The sequence below is a fragment of the Aulostomus chinensis genome, chromosome 15 (assembly GCF_037954235.1).
Source record: "Aulostomus chinensis isolate RoL2024-O1b breed Wild chromosome 15, RoL_Achi_v1.0, whole genome shotgun sequence".
NCBI lineage: Eukaryota > Metazoa > Chordata > Actinopteri > Syngnathiformes > Aulostomidae > Aulostomus > Aulostomus chinensis.
Window position 1 is genome coordinate 1,646,393 of NC_141334.1, and position 22,871 is coordinate 1,669,263.

The window sequence follows — 22,871 nt, forward strand, 5'->3', positions numbered from 1 at the left end:
CATTGAAAAAAATCCACCTGCACTTCTAGAAGTTCTACAAGCAGACGGAGCAACACCTGAGATCACGTGACCTCCGTGGTTAACGAAAACAGCTGCTTTGTTACTTTTTTGAGAGCAGCTAATTTGCTGTAGCCTATGTCTACTCTGGGGGGGGGGGGCGTGCTATTTTTGGGTCCAGTGAGATGGATCCCCCCCCCCCCCTGCAGAATATTGCCATAAAATCAAGTAAAACTGACTTTTTTATTTCAAACGTTTTATTGTCACAAACGCAGGACAAATCCAGCGAGTCGTAGTGCTCCCCCCGGTCATGGTGACCCCCCAGCAGGTTTTAGGGTCACTAGTTAGAACTGAACACACTTCCTGCGTGTAGAAGCGCGCGTCTCCGTGTTTCTAAACGGCGCTGAGCTCGTTTGTGAGCGCAATAATCCGAATTAGCGGACCATCTGCCGCCTCCTGCTCTGGGCACTACTTTGTCACCGCATCCACCACCTCAGCCCCGCCCCCCGGTGTGCGCCCTCTGTATGGGGAGGGGTGGGGGGGGGGGCTACCGGGCGGAGTAATTCGCGCTGGTATCTTCTCAGTGCGTGTGTGTGAGAGTGTGTGTGTGTGTGTGTGTGACAGAGAGCGTGTGTGTGTGCTACGGCTGCTGCTGCTGCTGCTGCTGCTTGTCACTCATTGTGCAGCCAACACGGGTAGCGACAAGGACCAAAATTCCGTCCCGGTAGCAGCGGTTGTTGTTGTTGTCCCCGGCGGGAAGGAAGGCTGGTATCTGTTTGCCCCCCTCAGACTGTTGAAAGCGCGTCCAGGCAGGAGGATATCCGCGGCAGGTTACCATGCTTCAGACACGGGACACCATCATCTGGGGATTGCTATTGATTGGCTGTGCAGGTGAGTGATTGATTATTGATGATGCGTTAAGAGTCACTGAAGCTTTTTGGGGTCATCAGCGGATTGTATTGACCAGCATCCCCTGGTCCCGCCACCGGCATCCCTGCTGCAGCTGACGGGACACGGGCTTCAAGTGCGTCCCCAGAGAGAGAGGGAGAAAGAGAGAAAGAAGGGAGAAAGAGAGAGAGAAAGAGAAATCTGAACGGTCGAAGCGAAAGTTGCTGCAATGACTGAGAGGAGCGCTTCCACTGACTCGCTCCAAGAGCTGCTCTCGCCGCTGCGCGCCTTTGAATCCCGGGTCCGCTTGTCCCTCCATCCCGGGAGAATCAGGAGCTTCTCTCTCTCTCTTCTGGTGGTCTTTCATGTGAATATCAGGGGTCGGAGGGTCCAGCAGGGACCGGTGGATGCTGGTGGAGACGGGTGATGAAGCAGATGTTGCTTTCAACCTCCAGAGTAGTTTTAGTTGCAGGTATCACATTACCAGATCACCCATCAGGTACACTACGCCGCGTTCCCGAGCCCACCGTGACGCACCGAGCACGGAGCTTTCGGTGCGGCGCTATCTGCGGGGACACTTTGTTACGGTCCTCAACAACAACAACAACAACAACAACAACAACAACAGGACGCTTGTGAGGATTTTGTGCTCGTTTGTTCCGCGCCTCTTCTGAGTTGGCTGGTAAACGTCACTGCGCGCCCAGCCTGGGTTTCTGGTTTATCCGCTCATGGCCAGGAGGTTAACAGCCTCCTGACGCGTCCTGTCGGTGCCGAATAGTGAAACCCGCAGCCTCCAAGCCGGCGCTGCGCGTCTGTGAGCCGAGCTGATAGAACAGGTTTGATGCTACTTTTTAATTTGGTTATTTGCGCGGAAAGTCCTTTGACTGAACAGTTATTCAGTGTATACAATAGGATCCGACCCCTGAGCTCCTCCAGGGTGGGAGGGGGAACCCCCCCAACCCCCACCTCTCCCTCCCGCTCTTCCCTCCCTGCATCTGCCCTCTCTTTCTATAGGCCGCAGCTACAAGTGGGGCTGAGGACCCCGGGGTCCCCAGGGAAAGGACGACTATTGATTCAACAATAATTTCATTTATCAGACGTTGGTCCTTTAACAATGTTCCAGGATAATTAGTCCAGCCCAGTTGTGTCTGCTGCACCCCGCTTCTCTCTGCAGACCTACATTTATCCATCTAAGAAATCAGGGGTCAGAAACCGTAACAGTGCTGCTTGCAGTCTGTCAGCCTGTGCTGGTTCTCTAAGCCAGCTCGGCCCCAGCTGCCTCCCCTCGCTCTTTGTTTGGCTGTGGAACCTTAAAGCTCCAGCTGACATTAACCCAGTTTGGCTTACTAATTGGTGTCTTGAGCTCAAAGAAATGTTATTTCTTTGCCTGTGTTTGCTCTTTGTGACTCCAAAAACACAGAGAGAACCAGGCACCTGCATTTAGCTGGAAGCTAATGAAGACCCCCTCAACATCGCTAACCATAAATCCGCGTCCATTTAAAACTCTGTCTTCTCCATCCATCCTGTCATCCACAAAGACGTCAATATGAGCTAAAACAAACTATAGCAATCTTTTCCGCTAGTTAGCTTAGCACAATGACTGGTAGTGGGTGGGAAGTGTTAGCATCAGCTAGCTCAGGTCCAGGCTAGTTAGCTTAGCCCAATGGCTGGTAGTGGGTGGGAAGTGTTAGCATCGGCTAGCTCAGGTCCAGGCTAGTTAGCTTAGCCCAATGGCTGGTGGTGGGTGGGAAGTTTTAGCATCAGCTAGCTCAGGTCCAGGATGCTGGTGTGTCCAGCAGGAATCCTCCTCCTCATCATCATCAGTAGCAGCAGTCGCTCTTCTAGTCCTCAACAAACCTTGGGTTTGGTTCGCTGACTTTTTTTTGACTGTCTTGAATCTATGTTTCAGTACGTTGTGATATCAAATTCTTTCATAGTAAATGTTATGCATAACAAGTCATATTAATTCAGGAAAAAAAATGTGTTGACTTTCATTGGAGGTATGCTAACACTTACCACCCACTGCCATTCATTGTGCTAAGCTAACTAGCATGGGACTCTCTCTACCTCCCTAATGCAGCTCAGAGGAAAAAAAGGTACCTGTCTTCTTGTCTGGCTCTGGAGACAATGAGCAGTAAGCTAATTTCTGAAAAAAGTTAGCTTTTTGTTCTAAACAGACCCTCATCTGTGGCATATTTGTGCTAGGAAAATGTGTTAAACAGTGCAAGGTGACATTCACTGAGTGTGATATTTATCCGTTGATGTAAAGATGTTAAATCGACATGATTGAATTTGGCTTTTTCAAAGACCTTGTGATGGAGGGTTGGAAGACTGCGGGGTAGTTCTGTTGTTCCTGATGACGAAGGGGGAATAAACACCTAAAAACAATGACAACAGGACACAATACTCTATTTTAAGCAGCAGCATCAGACCAGAACTCCACAATCCTCCGAGCAGATCTAGGAGCTGCCGCTGTTTGAATGACTTGAACAGTTATTGAGGGTTTTTTTAAGATGCAGTGATCGATGATGTCATTTCTAATGACTTCTTGCCGCCTTCGACACCCAAACGCCATCAGCCTGTCACTTGTAGAGGGCGGTGTAGCAGCACGCACACGCTGGGTGTTTTTCTTTTTTTCTCTCTATATGATTCATGATCTACCTAGAATATCCGGACACCTCCGCAATCCACTGCTCTTCACATGGGTGAAAGCGAAAGGAACCCAGAGAGAGATAATTAGACACATGTGCACCCGCTCGGCCATGTTGCAGAAGGGGGGGGGGGGGGGATCCCAGAAATTGATCACATTATTTGATAGGCCCAGGGTATATTAAAAGGGTAATGGCGGTATCACACAATTTGAAGGCTGAGCAATTTAATTACATTTATTGATTTCCAGTTCCTGTTCTAGTTCAGCAATAATTAAATTTGGAGGCTGGTAACAAACACAGGAGCAGTACGGACATCGCCTTCTGAAAATGAGTGAGGAAACAGCTGGACTGAAGGGAACATGAATCCAGGTAAACTGACGGTTGACTGGCAGCTCTGGCGTGATGCCTGAATCTGCCTTATGTTTTGGAATCAACCGATTGATCTGCAGTCACTTTGCACTGGGAGGCTGTTTCTACTTCTTCTTCTGTTTCTTGCTCTGTGCTGCCATTGGCTGCTCTACCAGGTCCACTGGAGCGATACAACAGCCCTGCCGTCAAAGGGTCTTGCAGCTAATTGTGACATTTTGCGTTTTAATGGAATGCACAAAAACTACCTGAGTTGCACTTGCATGAAGTGCCTTTTTTTAGCTGGCACCAAAGTGAACGAGTGTGACCGGCTGAGGGTATATTTTTAGACACATTTCCTTTATATTTTGGCCACCTGAACCTCTAGAGGTGGGTGATACGGGTTTATAACTGTGTCATGATGTTTTACGGTATTCTTTGCAATATAATCAATGATATAAAATATTAGCATAACGCGATATATTAGGGCATTATCAGAATTCGGAGGGCCACACAAACATTAATCTTAAAAAGTAACACTTTGTTAACCACTGTCAAATGAAAATAAACCTGAAACGCTTTTGAGCGCACTCTTTCTCTATGTGCGACGCACCTTGGTCTGCGAGCTCCCCCTAGTGGTGAGCGAGTCAGCGACATGATGGCGTATCTTTTTTTTTTAAAACCAGTCCTGGTAACACCAGAATTTCACCAGTAGGTGTCGCACTTCACGTAGAAATAGAAATAAAGTTGCAACGCAAGTAGAAGGCTAGTGCTGTAAGCTATTGCTGGGCCTCCACCGCGGACTCAAGCGTCGTTATGAACAAACTCTAGTAAGTTTCCACCTGAGACAGTGGTCATAACTTTCCCTCAAGCTCCCTTCACTTGTGATGGCGGTGAGATTCAGCCGCCTTCGGCCGCGAGCTAACGCTAGCACAGCAGCTACACAGAGGTGAGTAACCGGCGAACTAATGCTAACATTGGAGCTATACACAGATGAGTAACAGGTGAGCGAACGCTAGCAGCCCAGCTACACAGACCAGAGGAGCTGTTGAGCTAATGCTAACACTCCCGCCAAAGAGCCCGTAGCAACCGTTGAGCTAGCGCTAACGCCACAGCTACACAGACGTGACCGGTGCTGGTCCACGATCCTCCACTCGCTCTCAGCGTTTTCTTGGTAATGGAACCTAGAGAAGAACACTGTTCTAGTGTGTAAATTGTGTGGTCAGATGATGGCGCTATTTCATAATGTTACTCATTCGCTTATTTGCAACACAACTGGAAGAAGAAACTACGTAACCGTGGACAGCTTTATAGTGATTTCGGCTATTAAAATGCCAAACAATAAAAGTGAGGAGACATATGACCTTGTCACCATCACTTCTGGCTTTCTATCTTAAGTGTTGCTGCCTTTTCACACTGTTTTAATTTACTTTATGATGAACTTTGTCACTTCTCATCCGGTTGTCACCCTATGAAACTTTTACCACCCTTGTAAACAAACACAGGGTCTCCTCTTTGGTGCCACCAAAAACTCATGAAAAATAATAGCTATGAATAAGCTATTTGTAAAACTGTCATTACATTGAGCGATACATTGTGGACCTTCTCATGTTTTGGGGGGAGTTCAATCATCTGAATTTTTTTTTTTTTTTTTTTTACAAAGCATTGAAGTGGTCTGTGGTTTCATAAAGTTTGAGAAATGCTGCAGTAAGTGAACAGAGACAGTTCTTTCGGGGCTATACCTCTACTCATGGAGTTTGGGATTATGATACTAGCAGATGTTTTAGCTGTGAATGTAGCAGTGCAGTATGCGTGGAGTTAGAGGTATCTAGCAGTGAATATATGAATTATGCTTGTACATTACAGTGCTGTAGCACGGCAATGCCTCATTTCCACACACGAATGCCTGCAGTCTCTAATTTCAAGGTGTGTGCCCGCAAACGTGATAGAAGCAGCTGCTGATAAACTCCTGGTGAGAGGCTAATTTTGTCTGTTTTTGACATCTGCATGTGTGGTCTAGAACATCTCATCAATAGCTGCAGTGTTAGCGATTGACATTAGCTTACCTGTAGCTGGGTTAGCTTGTTTTTTCTAGCACCCGTGTTCACAGCCCATCTTAACTCCACAGCAAAAGTTTAAAAAAAAACTCACCCAAAGCAAACTCTGTAGCGAAAATATATGGATGGAGGAGTGAAAATATATGGATGGAGGAGCGAACTTATCTGCTATCACAGAGGTTTCTAAAAGGAATAAATGGTTTCTGAAGGATTTATGGGTCCCAAATGTCTGTACATAGAAGTGAGATGAGAACATATTGGTGATAATGTGAGAGTTGCTTATTATTTGGATAGAACCCCCTTCAAGAAGCATTCTAGCTGTTAGTTATGTGTATATATTTAGGCCACACACTCCCTCACAGGGCTGGCATCCTCTCAGCAGGACAGAAAAAAAACAATTCTATGCGGCTGCTACATTCCATCCGAGGGACAACACTACAATTTCCTCTGAGAACACTTGTGTGTCCGATCAAGTAAGTGTAAACCGATATTCCTGATCGATTTCTTTGTACAGGATTCAGTATAGTTTAGTGTGATTGTATGTGATAGTTGCTCTCTCACTGAAACTGGACTTGGACAAGCAACTCAGTTGAATTTGAAATGCCAGGGTCTACACCTGCCATGAAATTTCTGCAGTTTTAAACAGCTAAAGATGCTGAGTTGCAGAGGCAATGCATGAATGGTTGGATTTTGTGACAAGGGATGAGCAAAGCAACTGTGGACACTTTGACAATCATGTCATGATCCTGTTGCTCTAAAACAATGTTTTCATAAATCAAGCTGAGAAAGCTGAACTCCAAAAAAGAGCACAAATTCTAACTTCACATTATGAGGGGGAGAAAATACACAATTCTAAATGGCTAACACATGGGACTTTAACTGCTGTGGTGAGTTCAAAGCCACTATGAAAATAATACAGGCTATTTTTGACTGAGGGAAACTGGAAAAAGCAGCCAAACAAGGGAAAATTATAAGGTGTTTTTTTTAGCTTGCGCTCGGAATAAAACTTGATTCTTGATCTTCAGGACTTTACAGTTGCAACACACAGGCTGCATTCAAAGTGGCATGAATACTTTATATCACATCTTTGTCAAATTCCCATCAGCACTGGCAATGCTCAGATCATAACTGGAATCAGATGACAACTATCCATAAGTGTTGTGTAGTAAAAGAAGGAATCAGACCAGGAATGCTGCTGTTGAGGCTCACATAAACACAACTCGCACACAATGTCTGTCTGTAGTTGTAGATTTCTTACTTAGAAGTGGTAGGGAAGTCAAAATTAAGTAAAATGAAGGAAGTTTATGTCATGAAAAGGATGAAGTGATTATGAAACATCAAGATAAATGTAAATAAAGGAAGCAATTTGACAAACTTTGTTTGAATTAAAAGAAAAATAAAGGTAGATAATAAAAGAACAAAATAGTAAAGTTAAAGTATAAGATAACTGACACGTTACTTTGTCAAAAAAGCTTTTATTGAATTCTACAACACAGACTCTGTTTGTGTCCCCCAAACTGGATTTGCATGCACAACTGCATCAAAATATAGTATTTCTTTTCATACATGTTTATGGTGTTGAGAACAGGAGAAAGGTAACAGGATATGGGCCACAGTTTAAGAGTGACTTGTCGTTTTTTGGTCTTTGTTAACATTTCTACAGACAAACATCTTGAAATGATAGTTGTGGGATTTTACGCTAATGTGTACCATACAAAGATGATCCTCTAGTTTGTAGCAAAGCACTTGCATGCGTCTGTATCCCTGCAGCACCACAGTATGTCACTGAGAAGTAGTGCACTTTTTGCAATTTGGATATTGCACTTAACCATATTGCAACTTTGACAGAATTTGGATTTCCTATCCAAACCTAACCGTAATTAGGGCCTGTTTCACAGAGCACTGGTTCCCTGTAGTTAAATTGTACTGGGATGGTTACTGGCACAGACTGAATTTAGCACAAACAGCCTCACCTAGAATATCTTTCCCCCACTGTATAGTCCAGCACATCGCTCACAGTATCCATCTTACATTGTTTCCTCACATTGAATCTTAAAGTGTAGATGGTTCCCTTTCAGAATGACGCCATTCCTCTCTGCCGCCTGTTAGATGAAAATGAGCTGTCTCTGCATATTAATCAGCGCATGAATAGGGATTTGCATTGTGTGAGCTCCGAGGGCGCCCTATAGAGGATTGAATGGGGGGAAGGCAGAACAGAAAAGAGCAATGGGCTTATACAAAAAATTAACTTTCTTCTGTTATCGGCACAGTGTTACTTCATAAAACATATACCGAGTTTTCCTCTCTGCTCAACGGGATATCCACTCTCTGACCGCAAGCTTGTTTCTTTGGTGCTGTGGAAGTAAGCATCAGTAAAGAATGAAGCAATGATGAAACAATCTTTATTGTATGCAAACATTGCCTCTTTAAATATATTTTGAGCAAAAAAAAGTGTCCTCTTTTTGCCATATTGACTCTCACAGTAGCAAAATAAATTTCACTGCTCGATGAACATTTCTACACTTCACATGTGGTTTTGCCAAAATCCAGCATTTGTTTCTGGTGCAGTAACATGGCAGCAGGCTGAGGACATGAGTTCCTAATGGATTCAGATGAGTTTTCTTGATGTGAATGCACCCAAAGATTGCAATCGGCAAGGTAAAACATCTCTGGAGCTGCTGGTGCCTGAAGGCTAACAGCCTCGTAGGAAATGTGATGTTGAGTGGATCGCTGTGTTTTCTGGTACTCGGCTTCTTCCTGTAGGCTGACCTCGTCTCCTCCTTTGCATCAACATTGCTGATCTGTGACCCTTGGGCATTCTTGCAATTTTTCCTTGAGCTCTGTTGAAATGACTGCCAAGTCTGGTTAGAGTGCCCAAGGTGACGACGCACCACATCACTGTGTGTAACAGGATCCCAGCATGGTGTTGCTGTCCTCCTTTAACTGACCGGAGCACTGATTTTATACTGAATAGATGCTGTTTATATTGATGTTCCACGTTTGGAACATCAGTGTTCCTCAATGTCAGCACAGGGTGTAGTGTTACTTACATTTGGCCAAGCCAGGACTGGCACTGGTGAAGAGATGCCAGTTTGAGGAAGTCACTTCTGGGTTGTCCTGGATTCACCCATTTAAACCAGTCACACAGTATCAACTTAGACATTTGACAGATGACACCTTAATATGAAAACGATGTGCAGTAACCTTTACCAGGGATAACCCAGCGGAGGATGAGGCTCGCTGATGGATTACTGGCAGTCCTCACTGCATCGGTCGCCTTTCCTGATGGCTTTCACGGGGTTGTTGTGATGAAGAACTCAGAATTTACTGACTGATATTTACATATCTGGTTATTCTAAGTGATATTTCCTGCTCTCCTCAGATAGCGTAGACTGTAAAAAGACACAGGCCTCGCTCAGGCTGCAAGCAAATCTGATTTAACTCAAATTAGATCTGTTTCTGTCTGCGCCGTTACCTGCCAGGGAAGAGTTCATATGTGTTTTGTCCAGACATCTAACGAAATGACACAAAATTAGGGGGCAACTATCAGTTGCAAAACTGGTTGCGAGTGACAAAAAGACACTTTTGAATCAAACTCCTACAGATGTCTCTTTCCTGGACACTCTGGAAACTATAATAGGATTTAGAATTTCAAACTACCTTCAAATGTGGTTTGGGTCAGATTTGCAGAAACCTAATTTAATGTGGTTTTTGGCTGTTCAGACTGTCTAAAATCAGGTTGGATGCAGCTCAAATCTTATTTGGGCTGGCAGGCTGAACAAAAGACAACACGTATCAGCTGCAGGGCTGGCTATCAAACTTCAATACTGAGACTGAGTGCAGCTAGAAATCCCTGGTGGTTGCAGTGCCAACATAATTTATGCCTACTTTTATAATTAGAACCTTGTTTTAGTCCTTTGATCTGGACATAGACGTCTCACAGCCACTGACCACATCAGACGAGAATATTTATGACCACATTAGACTCCCAAGGATTCATTTGACTCCTTGAGATCGCCTGTAGTTTTATGGTTTCCTCAGTTTAGTGACAAAATGAAGGGAGATTTTAAGATGCTCTGAGGCGAATTGGCTCCAGGATTTCTGATCACACCTGCTGTATTCAGCGTCTAGTCAGGGAGGATGTTTTGCTTTTTGAACCACCTGGAGTGGCGTTTCATTTTCTTGTACACCTGATGTTTGCAGAGCTAATTGTTTCTCATTTAGGATTCATGAAGCTTTCTCCCAACAATGCCTGTCTTGCTTTTGATTTCTTTTCTCTGCAAATGTTAGTTTGTTTTTTTCTGCTTGATCGTATTTTCTCCATCACTAGTTCTGTTTATTTTCCCTAGAGTTTACATCCATATTGATTTAAAGGTTTGCTATCATCTATGATATTGTAAATGATTCACTTAAATGTATATTGTCTTCATGTCTGACTCTGGGGAGGATGTCAGAAAAATGTGCTTGTCCCCATGAGGTGTCAGCTTCAGTCTACTTTTTTCAAAAGTTGATTTCCTGGATACAAAATATTTCCCACTTCGTTGATTCTCACTTACATTGAACTGCCGTTTAAGGTGAGCAGTGAATCGGTCGTTCATCAACACATGACTTCAGTAATGGCTCATAAATCTGTCTGTGCAGTTGAAGGTCACGCATCCAACTTGAGATTCAAACACATTTCGAGTGGAAGGGACAGACTCCTGTGCCATCTTTCATTATCTAAAAGAACTGTGTGGCGTCGGGGGGGTTGGGACCTCCTCGTGTTTGAGCCTCTAATTAGCTTCTCAGGTAATCCTCATTAAATCCCTTGTTTTTGTTTGGCTTGCATTAGATGGTCGCGGGATAAAGAGACACTATAGTATTCAGTTAACGAGTGAACTTAAAAACCGACGGACGTGGAGCTTGTTCATGGCAAACAGGCGATTAGCTGGGGCCTCTCACGCATTTACATCCAGCACACGTGTCATTTTGTGGTTTTATGGTCCCAAATAGTTGGCACGTGCCACAATTAAACAGTCCGTGAAGGCCAGCTACATGAAGGCCGCAGGGCATTTACCTTCATGTGCTTCAGCTGCCCTGAATCCAAATGGTCTGATAGGTAGAAGGAATACTGCAACAGTTTAACATGTCTTAATAATGTGTACTATTACAGGAATTTACATCAAATTGTAACAAAAATTGAATCAAATTGAAACAAAACAGTTTAGGTCTAAAACAACAAGAAATCTCCGTGGATCTTTTTGTAAATAACCTCCAAAAGCTGGAGGTGTACTGATGTAAGCTTGCCCACTAACACCTTAATTGCTCCACCTCTGTGGAAACAACAAACATATTTTTTTAGTTTATCTTAGTTCTCCTTGTAAAAAGTTGATTCATAATGAATATAAAGCATCATAGAAAATATATAAAATCAATAAAAACACTTCAAATCACATCGCAGTAGGTCTTCAAGAGAGACGCATGCAAATGATGCCTCAGGTCTAAACGGATTGTAGGTAAAACTTAAAATTGACACAAGAAATCCTCCATAGTTGGGCGCCAGATGTGGGCTCACCTCTGGTATTGAAGGGTGTGTGTAAGGGTGGCCCGAGCCAATATAAGTATTTTATTTTAGCACGTACTGTACTGTATATCTGGTTTGTGCTGGGCTGGAATAACTTTTTGAGTACCCCCCTCTGGGATGTGGTAGCACCAAACCTGTGATAAACAGTAGTGGGTTGATATATGTTACGAGCACAGACACCAGCCAGGTTTCCGATGTGTTACTTAGAATGAAAAATCAATTGTCTCCTTTTACCTTTGCTGGGCTGTCATTGGGAGGTGAGGCCTTAATGAAGCTGGGCGTGTGTTATATGGTCTCATAATCCCAGGGAGTGACTCACCATCATGATGTAATGCCCAGCAATGGAAGTTAGCTCATCCCAGGACTCGGCTTTGATTGGCTTTATTCCATAGGTGTCAAGCTGCCTCAGCCTTTGTGTGAACACATAAACAAAAAAAACGTCTTGTGGGAGATTGGGAAAGATGTGCAGTATTCGAAGAAGTTGTTTACTCTCTAAATTGGCACAATTTTTGAGGGAGCACATTCTGAAGGCGAGCATCCTCTGTGGCTCAGTGCTGTTTTCAGGCCGTGCCAGCACAAGTCCAGAAAGACTCATTTCACCGCATTCTGCTCACAAGCTCATGTGGCACAAACTCAAGCTTCTTCAAGCTGCAAGGTCACAGATATTTAAAATACTGTCTGAAAGTTCTGTCTAATCTTAATACAAACATAAGTTTAGGGTTCACAGTTCTCATTCAAGACTTGTGGTGTTCTTTTAATTAGACTTGCTGTGCACTGAAATAGCTTGCGTTGTGAGAAGGAAGCCTTTAAACCAACTGCTGAATTCAGCTGCACAAGACAGAAAGTCACATTAAATAGCAACTTTTTAATTTGCGGCAAAATAAAAGAATAGTGCGCTGGCCTGGCTTGGTGATACATGTGTGATACCTAAATATATATTTTCTGAAATGGGATGCAACTACAGATGCACTATAGTGTTGGCACGTCATCAACATCAGCTAACCAGCTAATTTCTGTGCTTTTCTTAAAGTTTTGGTAAAATAGAAAATCTGTTTTCAGATTGCTAAAGATTACAAGTGAGTTTAAGTTTCTACAAAATGTGAATATCACAGATGACATCAGTAAATATTGGTGAAATATCATATTGGAGCTCTGCAAAAAAATAAAAATAAAAAATCCAATACCCAATTAATAAAAAAGAAATAAAATGACATGACACATACATTCTAAATCATTTGTTTTAGTCTCTGGGTCCTCTGCATTTAGCACAGCCATTACACGCAGACTCAACTTGGCTTTTACAGGCTGTAAACAGAACATAGATCCCATTGGCTCAAATATTGTAGTTAACATGATGAGAATTATGAGCACATCACCCAACTAGCTTAAAATGATGCTGCAGCAGCAGGCTGCCTGCTTTTTATAGAAGGAAAAATATTTTATAGGACCAAGTCATCTGGACCTTTATTCCTAAGATGGTTTTTAATGGAATTTGATTGGTGATTTTTTTTTAAGGAGGTTTCATAGTTTTGTTTGTTGCTTGGTTGTCTGAAGCATGGAAGCTGCTCCTGGGATTCTATCTTGAAATGGTTTGCATCAGTCTAATTTTAGCTTTCCAAAAAGATGGCACATATCCAACACACTTGTACCGAATCATATCAGCGACGTCATGTGACAGCTGGAAGTCAGTGTGTCAAGAGGATGGTTAGCTGGATGTGCTGTGGTGAGATTCTCAGTCTGAAGGTGTCAGACATTGGATACCGCTCAAACATCCATCCATCCATCCATGTTCTATACTGCTTATCCATTAAGGATCGCAGGTGGTGGTGGTGGTGTTGGAGCCTATCCCAGCTGACATTGGGTGAGAGGCGGGGTTCACCCTGGACAGATCGCCAGTCTGTCGCAGGGCCATCAGGAGCACTTAGGGGCTCAGTATCTTGCTCAAGGATACTTTGACATGGTCACTGGGGGAAATGAGAAGTGAGGATCAAACCAGCGACCCTTTGATTGCTAGATGGCCACTCTACCGTCAAGCCCTGCCGCCCCCTACCGCTCAACCATAGGGAGAAATTTAGCCCTAATGTTCCTGTGAAATGTGTTTTGAGGTAATGCTATAGTAACGAGATGAAACGCGGAGAAGCATCCAGGAGTTGTTGATTTGACAGCGGATGCACTTGGGTCTCTGTGGACTTTTTGATCAAACTAGTGTGTCAGATATCATCTAATTAATTGGTAAAATCCTGCCCACAATCCAATATGGGAGCTGCTGCCGATGCTGCTGCTGCCCAGGAGAAAATCACATGAGGTCAGACTGATCAAAATAGATGGTGTTGTTGTCTCCAGTTGGTAGCAGGTGGTTGCACGGTAACATCATCTCTGCACCAAGAGGGAGTGGCTGTTGCCATAACAGAAACAAAGTCAGCTTATTATCACCAGTAGAGCCAGGCAGCAAATCCTACAATTTATGTTTAATATTTTAAATGGAGCTGCAGCACCTGTTAACTTAAGACCCAGTGGCAGTAACTTTTTATCCAGATAGTTATGAACCAAAGTCAGAGTTACTCATTATGTAGGTCTTCGTACATTTAGAAAAAAAACATTGTCATATTCTCTAAGCTGTGGTGTTCAGGGTGACTTCAGAGGAAATACATGAAGTGACTTCTGAAGGCAGCATTGCAAGGTTCTGGGATGTGATGTGTTAGATTTACAAGACAGCACAATTGTTCTTTCATAAACCTAGAAATGTCCAGCAACATGAGTGATGGGTGTGCCTGGACAACATTAACCAGCAGGTGCAGAGCTGCAAGGACTAAACGTTGCTCCCCGAAACCTTGAAGACGTGTTGGCGACACACGCTATAACACTGTGGTATCGCTGTCCTTTCAGGCCAGCCACCACACATTCCATGGTCATGAGTTCGAGGACAGTTAAGACATGTAACTCCATGACAGTTTTACACTATGACCATCTTGGGCTGCCAAGCATTGCGGCTGAGATGTTGCAAACACATTAATAGGATTGCACTAGCATCTTAAACAGCTGATTGACTTGGATTCAACAATGAAGACATCAGAGTTTCTGACCGTAGTATTGACCCGATACTGACCCCTCTAAGAGGGTCTCTTCCATGTTGTGTTTATGGTCATGCTGCTGTGTTGGAGACTAGCGGTGGTCTGTAATTTATTAGGCTTTCGCTCTAATAGCATTGTCTTGAAAAGCTCCAGGAGTGAGTCACTGAGAGGAGGGGAGGCAAACAAAGGTGGTGAGCGGCAGGCGGGAGGAGGGGCGGGGGACTACAGGGAGGAGGGAGACAATGCTGAGTGTCATCAAGGAGGAGCTGCAAGGTCGGCGGGGCACTTCAGCCTCTGGATTCATTGTCTCCCTTTCTATCACTGGGGCTCCATTTCAAGTAATAAAGCTAGCTGAGAGCAGTAATGGCTGCTAGGTGTTTTACACCATCATGTAATTCAGTGCGACCTCTGCAGAAATTCAGTTGTCTTGTTGATGTCTAAACCTTTTTTCCATTGGCCAAAAGCACCACTAACCCCCTGCAAAAGATGTGAACACAAAACCCTGTGAACATAGTAATTTGTGTTCAGCCTGTGTTTAGTTTGGAAAAAACAAAGAAACAAACAGTAAATGGAAAAGCAACTCACCAACCTGCAATGTGAGAGGAGTCAGTCTTTTTTTCTACTGTGGTCTCTTGCTATAGTGCTGCACAATTCATTGATTCTCAAAGTGGGACTAACCCTGAAAAGAGTCCAAGTACTTTTGAATCACAGTATGAATCAAAACGGCACCTACGTAATGTGATGGTATTGATAATAGGCGTCAAGCCTATCCTCTGAGCCCCACCATGGCGGCCATTCTTCAAACCTCAGATGTCATGAAAGAGGACATATTTGCCTTGAGGAAGAGGCTTGTGCAATGCGTGTTTCCTTTAGAAAATAACATCTAAAAATTAGCTGGCCCTCTGATTCTCTGCGAGCAAAGCGACTTCTGGAAAAAGAGCATTTTTGCTGATTAAGTGTCTGGGAAGGCAAGCTGCTTTCCTGAGTGACAGCTGTCTCATTTTATCTGTTTTGCGCTGCTCTTCTGCTTTAATATGTCGCTGTAACTCTCTCGCTCTGTAATTATTTTGCTCTACTGACTCTTCAGGAATGATGCTGCTGTACGGAAATGGAGACAGTTGGACTTGTGCGCATGTTAGACGGCTGAATTTGCTCTATTGATGATACACGACTGTTGACAAGTGATAAAGAAATGCCGGCTTCTCTTGGCACTCCCGTCTTGTTTTGTAGTCCTTTCTCTATATTATTTGGCATCTTGGCAAGCAATTGTTCTGCATGACTTGTTGTAGATGTTCAAATTTTTAATGTGAATCTCTGGCGCAAGAAAATCTGCAGCCGTCACTCATTGGTATTCTGGCATTCTTTTTTAAAAAGGTTTAAGTAACCAATAAAGCACCAATGAAGTCTTTTAAAAGTTTAATTTGATGTCAGCACCATCTACTGCCCTTTCTAACTTCCCCTTCATGAGGAGTATAGACCAAGGAATCTTTCACCGTAGCTTTTCAATGGAGGTGAAAACAGCTATATGCTTAAGTCACAAGATCAAATTCCTCTGAAGTTTGTGAGCTGACTTTTGGGGTGCTCTCATTAGCCATTCCTATCTTTCATGGCAGTTAAATGTCAAATGACAACCAACGCAGCATCTGAACACCAGAAGGATAAAATATGTTTACATTGCAAGAACAAAGGCAGTGTGTCATGCTGCATATGATTGATACTGGCTTGCTTTGCAGGCGGCCAGATGGGCTGAGCTCTGATGCTCCAACAAGAGTGATCTTGGGCTTGCCGTTTCTTCCCGAGCCAACTGAGGCCTCAGAGACGGCGCTGCCCAAAGGCTCCAAAAGTCTTTTAATGTGCTTGGCATGCCTCAGTGGCACCCTCGCCTCAATGACGGAGCACTGAACCTGTACCGCATCAATGTACGCTGAATATAGGGACTTCATTAAGAGTATAACGTGGTGATTAAATTCACTGTAGCATAAACTCTCAGTGAGCCCAATGAGACACTGTATCATGCTGGGAGTTCTTCTCAAAATAATAAAAAGTTTGATCTTTTTGTGTGCCTGTTTGCTACCCACAAGAGTTGTCGAATGCAAAAATGACAAATTAAAAAAGGATCAGGTGTCTCAAAAGGCATGACTTATTATTCTGACTGACCTAAATTTATGTTGCAGCATCATTTTGAATTCGACTGCACAAACATATTAGGGTACATTAATTTTACTTTAATATCTCAATATGAAGGAAAGAGACCAGGAAGAGGCATCTAAATTAGGTGGACTTCAAACAATGTTTGCAGTCAAATGAAGGTGTTCTTCGGAGAATAACAGGATAATAATCCATAAATATTAATGCAAGTTCAAGTTCTTCAATATTTAAAAGCTTTCAGTATAAGTCCATGTCGAGGAGATTAGAGTGTTGTGCTTTTAAAGTCCTCACAAATAGAAACCTTGAGCCCACAAAGATATTCTTCCTCTCCTGCGTTTCTTCTTTTTGACCCTAGAATTCAGAAAGAGCCAGCCACATACACTTAGCTTGAAGCTAATGGAGAGAGACTGCTAACAAACCAATTAGTGCATTCAAGATGAATGAACACATTGTTTGCCACAGCGTCAAACTGGAAGTCTTTTAAATTTTGTTTATAGCTTAAATCAAAGTGTTTGCGAGTCACTGAGCATATAGTTTGATTAAGAAGATGTGGATTATAGTGACCAATTACCTGGAGAGGACAACCATTAGCTTGATGCTAAGTATATTTTTCTGGCTCTCTCTCCATTCTGGAATCACATAGAAGTAACAAAGGAGGAAAATGATGTCGTTGTGAGCTCAAGACATTTGGGGGGGGGGGGGGGGGGGGTTGGTGAAGTTTGACTTTGAAAACGTAAATCTTGCATCTCAACCTTCATCATGGCATATCAATCAAAACAGAAGCTACTCAAATTTAAATGCCTCTGAAGATACATGGCAGCTAGAACTGAACTCTTAGGTGTATTTTCAGGACATATTTCACACAAGTGCAAAAACAAAAAACAAAACACCAAGTAACTTCCATCGCTGAAAAACATGATTTATGAAATACAACAAAGCTGAAATGCAGAAAATAAAAATACCAAACTAACTTCCCGTCCTGCAGGACAGGATGTTTCTTCCCCCTACCAACTCAAACACAAAGAAACGTTCAAAATGGAAATTCAGTTCAAAGTCAGTGACTCTTCTTTAGGTACAGAGTTGCAGGAATCCACATGACTGCCTCTGCATAGTTGACAATATCTTTTCTATCTCAGTGTGCGTGTTTACTTGACCCCATTGCTCTACCCTCAAATACAATAAAATCAGCAGCACATAATCAAACGGAAAAGTAAATTCAAGCACAGTGGGACAGGAACTCGTTTCTCAACCAGCACTCATCATACCAAACAACAAAACAGAGCAGGAGCACTCCTCACGTTCTCTTCTCTGCTAAGATCAAACTTCCACCTCTAATTGATGACGTAGCACATTCACGCATGAATAAAAGCACTGCACGCAAATAACCAAAATGGTTGAAGTTAATTATATGAAGGCTAATCAGATGATTACAGTTTCATGAATTTTGTTACCCCTGATCTATAAAGCTTGTACACTTGTGACCAGTAGTTATATGAATACTGTCAGTGGCCCGTGAAAACGACCATGAGCCTGTTGTAATTGTCTTCACCTCCTTATCTTTTGCTCCTAATGTTAGCCTACCTAGCTTAGCCTTAGCTACAGTATGTAACTTTACCACACCCTGTTTGATTCCCTCTCTTCCAGCTCTTGCTGTGGTATATAGTCTTTAGTCACCCACCTGGCCCAGGGACAGAGTTCTGAGACTCGTAGGGGTTCTGAACCACATGTTGTTATCGGTCAATCAGGTTTGGTTGCTTCCTGTTTTACACCTGAAAGGCATTGATTAGTGTCACGATTAGAGACCTCTTGCAGAAGTTGTTCGTAGAGTGATTCTAATGACTTCATTTATACATTGTGTAGAACAAGTTATAGTCTATTCAAGGAGTGAGTTCATGTTAATGACACTGAAGCACAGGGTGCTGCAATAAATAGTCTATTTTCATTGGAGCATGGTTTCCATTTGCAACAAAGTAGACTCTCAGACACATATTTACAAATTTCATATTCACTTATGTCCAATAAAAAATGAAATATTGTCAGTATTTTCTTTCCCATGAATTCCTCCATCCAGCGTTTGTTGAAAGAGGTACGCTCAGCAATTCACTTGTAAGGTTCACTTATGTAACACGCATGTATGAAAACAGTGGTTCTGATGTAAGTCTATAACCAGATGTTTCCTTACTGTATGTTTAATGGCTTTGGGGTCCATGTTGCTCAGCTATTTTGGTAGACATCCATCAGCATTGACTGCCTTTTTTTTTAGCCATGCAATAATTGTGTATGCTGAGTAATGGCTCGGTTCGGAGTCTGAGAGCTGGCCTCATAAAACATCTCCAGTCTCTCTGGTGCATTTATGAAAGAAAAAAGAATGTTTGTTGCTCTCGTGAAGGCCGGGACATTTGTTTCACATCATTTTAGTCTTTCGTGAGATAATTCTTTAAGGAAGCCGCCATTGTTATTTGCACTTCGTGGTACTGTATTATTTCTGTGGAATAACGATGATTTATCTCTGAGACTGTGATCATTATTCAGCATTACTGTGACTAGTGAGCCATTGGTGGATCACTTATCAGTGTCTGACCTGCGGTCGGCTTGAAAGAGCAACTCCAAATGCCATATCATGCTCCCATTTTCCAGTTTGCCTGGATGAAATGTTTGTCCTTGGTGTCATAGATGTGGCCTGCTAACACAGAGAGAGCCTTTTTTTATTTAAGGAAAATACCAATGCTTGTTGTCCATCCTTTCTAGAGCCAGACACGAAGTTAAATACCCTCCTCTCCTCTGTGCTGCCTTCAGGAGCTGAGACCCATGTGACTGAGTTTTGCACAATGAATGATACACTGATAAAATAGCGCCATGAAATTAACCAAATGTGTTTTTCTCTTCAAGATACTCTGTCTCTATTGATAGAACTAGGCTTGTAGGTTATAGGTATAACATTCGTCGTGACATAATTTAAAATTGTGAAATCTTGACATTTAAGACACAGTCAGAACTGCTTTCCTGACTCGGCCCAGTGTTTCTTTGCCAAGCAGATCATATTTTGAATCCAGTGTCCAACTCCTGTTTCACAGGATGCAACCCTTATAGGAGTAGAGAGGGAAGTGTCAAGTCTGCATCAAGAATGTTGTCAAGCAAGCTGGAGTGACTCAGTCCTCTCTGTCAGGAGGTGAAGCTCATGATAATTTCCATGGGAAGCAGTGAGCAGAGAACAATACAAACGAGGAGCTGGAGAGACCAGCAAGCCTGGAGAACTCTGTCTGGTGAGAATGGCCTGGTTGTTACAGTGTTAGCTGACATGGCCAGCTTCCCAAGGACAGAGCCCTCTTTACCGAAACATTTGCTCATTAGAGAGCACATCTCACATTGTTGACGGACTTTAATGAGCCGCACCGCAACCGAGGATGGAAAAACAAAGACGGGGAAATACGGGCCTTGCATTCAAAAATCGTCCAGGACATGAAGAGAAGCGCCTTAAACCCAGCCTCCACTGCCTTCTCGCTAATCTTTCCTTTCTGAACGGTACACGCTCCTTACGCATTTGCCCTGCCCCCTCTTCTCCTTTGCTTTCTTCTTCCATGTTTTCACACTTCTGTCTCTCTTCCTCATTACCGCTATTGCAGAGAACAATCTCAAGGCACCATTTTTTTCCGAGGACATTGAGGAGCTTAATTAGTTCATTTACGGATATGGCTCTTCTTACTAGCCAATGGCTTTAGTGCCTCTGGAGAGCCTTAAATGCCAGCTCCCCATTGCAGAAAAGCCTCAAACTGTAGAATATAAAATACCTGTCAGGTTAATAAGAGAGAGCCCGACAAGCCTGCTCCATTTATTTATAACATTTGCCTTTTGAAGGACTCAGAGTTGAATTGCCTTAGTGTTGTCATGGTGGAGGAAAGAGGAAAATAACATGTGATTTCTCCTTTTTTCATTAATGCCTTTGTTTAATGAAGGAGTCGTAGGGCCAGGGAAGAGGGAACAAATGAGGAGGACTTTTTTTTTTCAAAGTTGAGAAAAAAATCTAATTCAGGATGTTATTTTTTCCATCATGCACAAAAAAGTGGAAATGTTGAACCCATCCATCCATCCATCATCCATCCATTCATCCATCCATTTACTTCCCCTTATCCTGTTAAGGGTGGCGGGGGGGTGGAGCCTATCCCAGCAGCCTTCAGGCGAGAGGCGGGGTTCACCCTGGACAGGTCACCAGTCCATGGCAGGGCCATCACATGTGGAGTAAACAGCATGTCTGATTTATCCAATGTGGCTGTGGGCTTTGATCCCGAGGCTCCATGTAGGAGAGCGAAGCTCCAACATGGCTGCTATTGTAACTACAGTCATATTTTTGCTCAAGTGGTGATTTATAGTTGTTTATTTCAACTGTTAGTGAACATTTAAGCATTTTGACTTTATTCCTAACGTTTTAGCTTTTTTTCTGAAAATATGTGATGATTTTTTTGTCTGATTTCAATTTTTTTTCCTGATATTTAGTCTTTTCTCATCATTTAAACCCCTTTCTTCAAAGTGCATCAAGAAAATCCTTTACCTTTAATTTTTTTCATCTTATTTACTCATTTTTCTTTTATTGATCATTAGAAAAAATAAAGTGACAACTACTATAGTACTGTGTAGAAAAAATGTGCATTAAAACACACATTTTGTAAAGTGTATTTTTTATTTAAATTATTAATGAACAGGCTAAAATGCCAAAAAATGTCAAAAATGTTGAAACGGGACTTTGATGATGCTATGCTGTATATGTAGCCACATTATCTCATTACAGTTTACAGATAAAGTAGGTTTAGAATGACTTTAAAAATAATTTTAGCTCAAAGAAACTCAGCAAGCCTCGTGAGCAAGCACGTCTATGACCGCAGTGACAAAAAAACTGTCTTCTGACGGACAAAGAAGAGACAGAGGGACAGTGAACTGATAACAACAAGCAATAATCGGAGTTATTAAAACACTCGTGACGATAACAGAAATGTGGCTAAAAATGACCATATAAATATACTCAAGCACAATTCTAATATCAAAATAATGATACTTCATTCAGAATGCTGTTTTGACGTATTTTGCCTTCAGCAAATATTGCACATCCTATGATTTTGATAAAATTTGTATTTATTGTACAGCTCTTATCCACACGGCTTCCTGGGTGGAGGTATCGGCTCTGAGTGCTTGCTAGGTTCAGGATATGATGCATAAGAGGGCCTTTTCTGTAACTCTTGATTGTGAAGATGAAAATGAAAGGTTGATGGTCAGAACCTGCTGGTGCGTTTGCTCGAGTACGTTCTGGCCTCGGATTGCCAAAAATGCTCAGTGAGCAGCTTCCTCAAACTGACCAGGCTGCATCTGATCATACAATTTTGATTCACAGAGGACATAATTTTGTATTCATTGAGGGAAAAGAGGTTTCGGTCAGTCTCCAGTGGTGGGAAAATGATCCCCAAAAACTCAATAAGAGCGTGGTCCTCCCCGAGGAAAGATTCAATTATGTAATCATTTCCACCCTATCGTCACAATCTCAAAGACATCTGAACTCTCATTAAAGCTACAAGCCCCAGAAATGAGATGCATGAGAGTAGCCGAGTGCTTGGGGTGGGATGAGAAAATCAAGTTTGGAGGCTTCCTGTAACACTATCCTGTTTGTGGAATGGGGGGTATTCCTGCAATGACATTCAGTTACCGGGCAACAGGGCAGCAGCTGCACATATCTTTGTATCCAGGGGGGGTTGCGGTGTGATAAAAGCCCATTGATGCAGCTGTGTTTGAACAGGGAGATTGAGTTCGATCAGTGGCTGAAGGGGCTCTCTGACCAACAGAGTGGATGGAACTTTGTAAGATTCCTGCAGAGTTTTGAAGAGGGAGGGGGCACTGGCTTTAATTTTCCTGGACACAAGAGGAGAGCTCGGAGTCTGAATGGATGACAGTTTTATGTGGTGTTCACACTGTGGGGGGGGGGGGGGGGTGCTGTGATGGATGATATCATAAGATCTTTGGTACTGTATGTGCAAGGCTGAAGTGGTTGGCGTGACTATTTTGACAAAGAGGTTAGCTTATTTCACATATCCGTACAATCCCAAATACTGCTCCATGTAAAGGTTTAAAAGAGCATGCCAACTTTCCGGGAAATTCCCTCATCTATCAT

The 22,871-nt window shown here is 42.9% G+C and overlaps 1 protein-coding gene across 8 annotated transcripts in view; it reads left to right on the forward strand.

Annotated features, from left to right (window-relative positions):
• Positions 1 to 578: 578 nt before the first annotated feature.
• Positions 579 to 22,871, forward strand: part of ncam1a (neural cell adhesion molecule 1a) — a 242,629-nt gene continuing 220,336 nt past the window's right edge. For 2 of the 8 annotated variants that reach the window (XM_086227248.1, XM_086227247.1), the window contains exon 1: positions 581 to 888. In XM_086227248.1, the coding sequence (XP_086083374.1) occupies positions 834 to 888 (55 nt within the window). In that variant the 5' untranslated portion in view covers positions 581 to 833. Of the gene's footprint in view, positions 889 to 22,871 lie in introns of all 8 variants that reach the window. The other 6 variants (XM_086227253.1, XM_086227252.1, XM_086227250.1 and 3 more) reach the window with 5 other exon arrangements.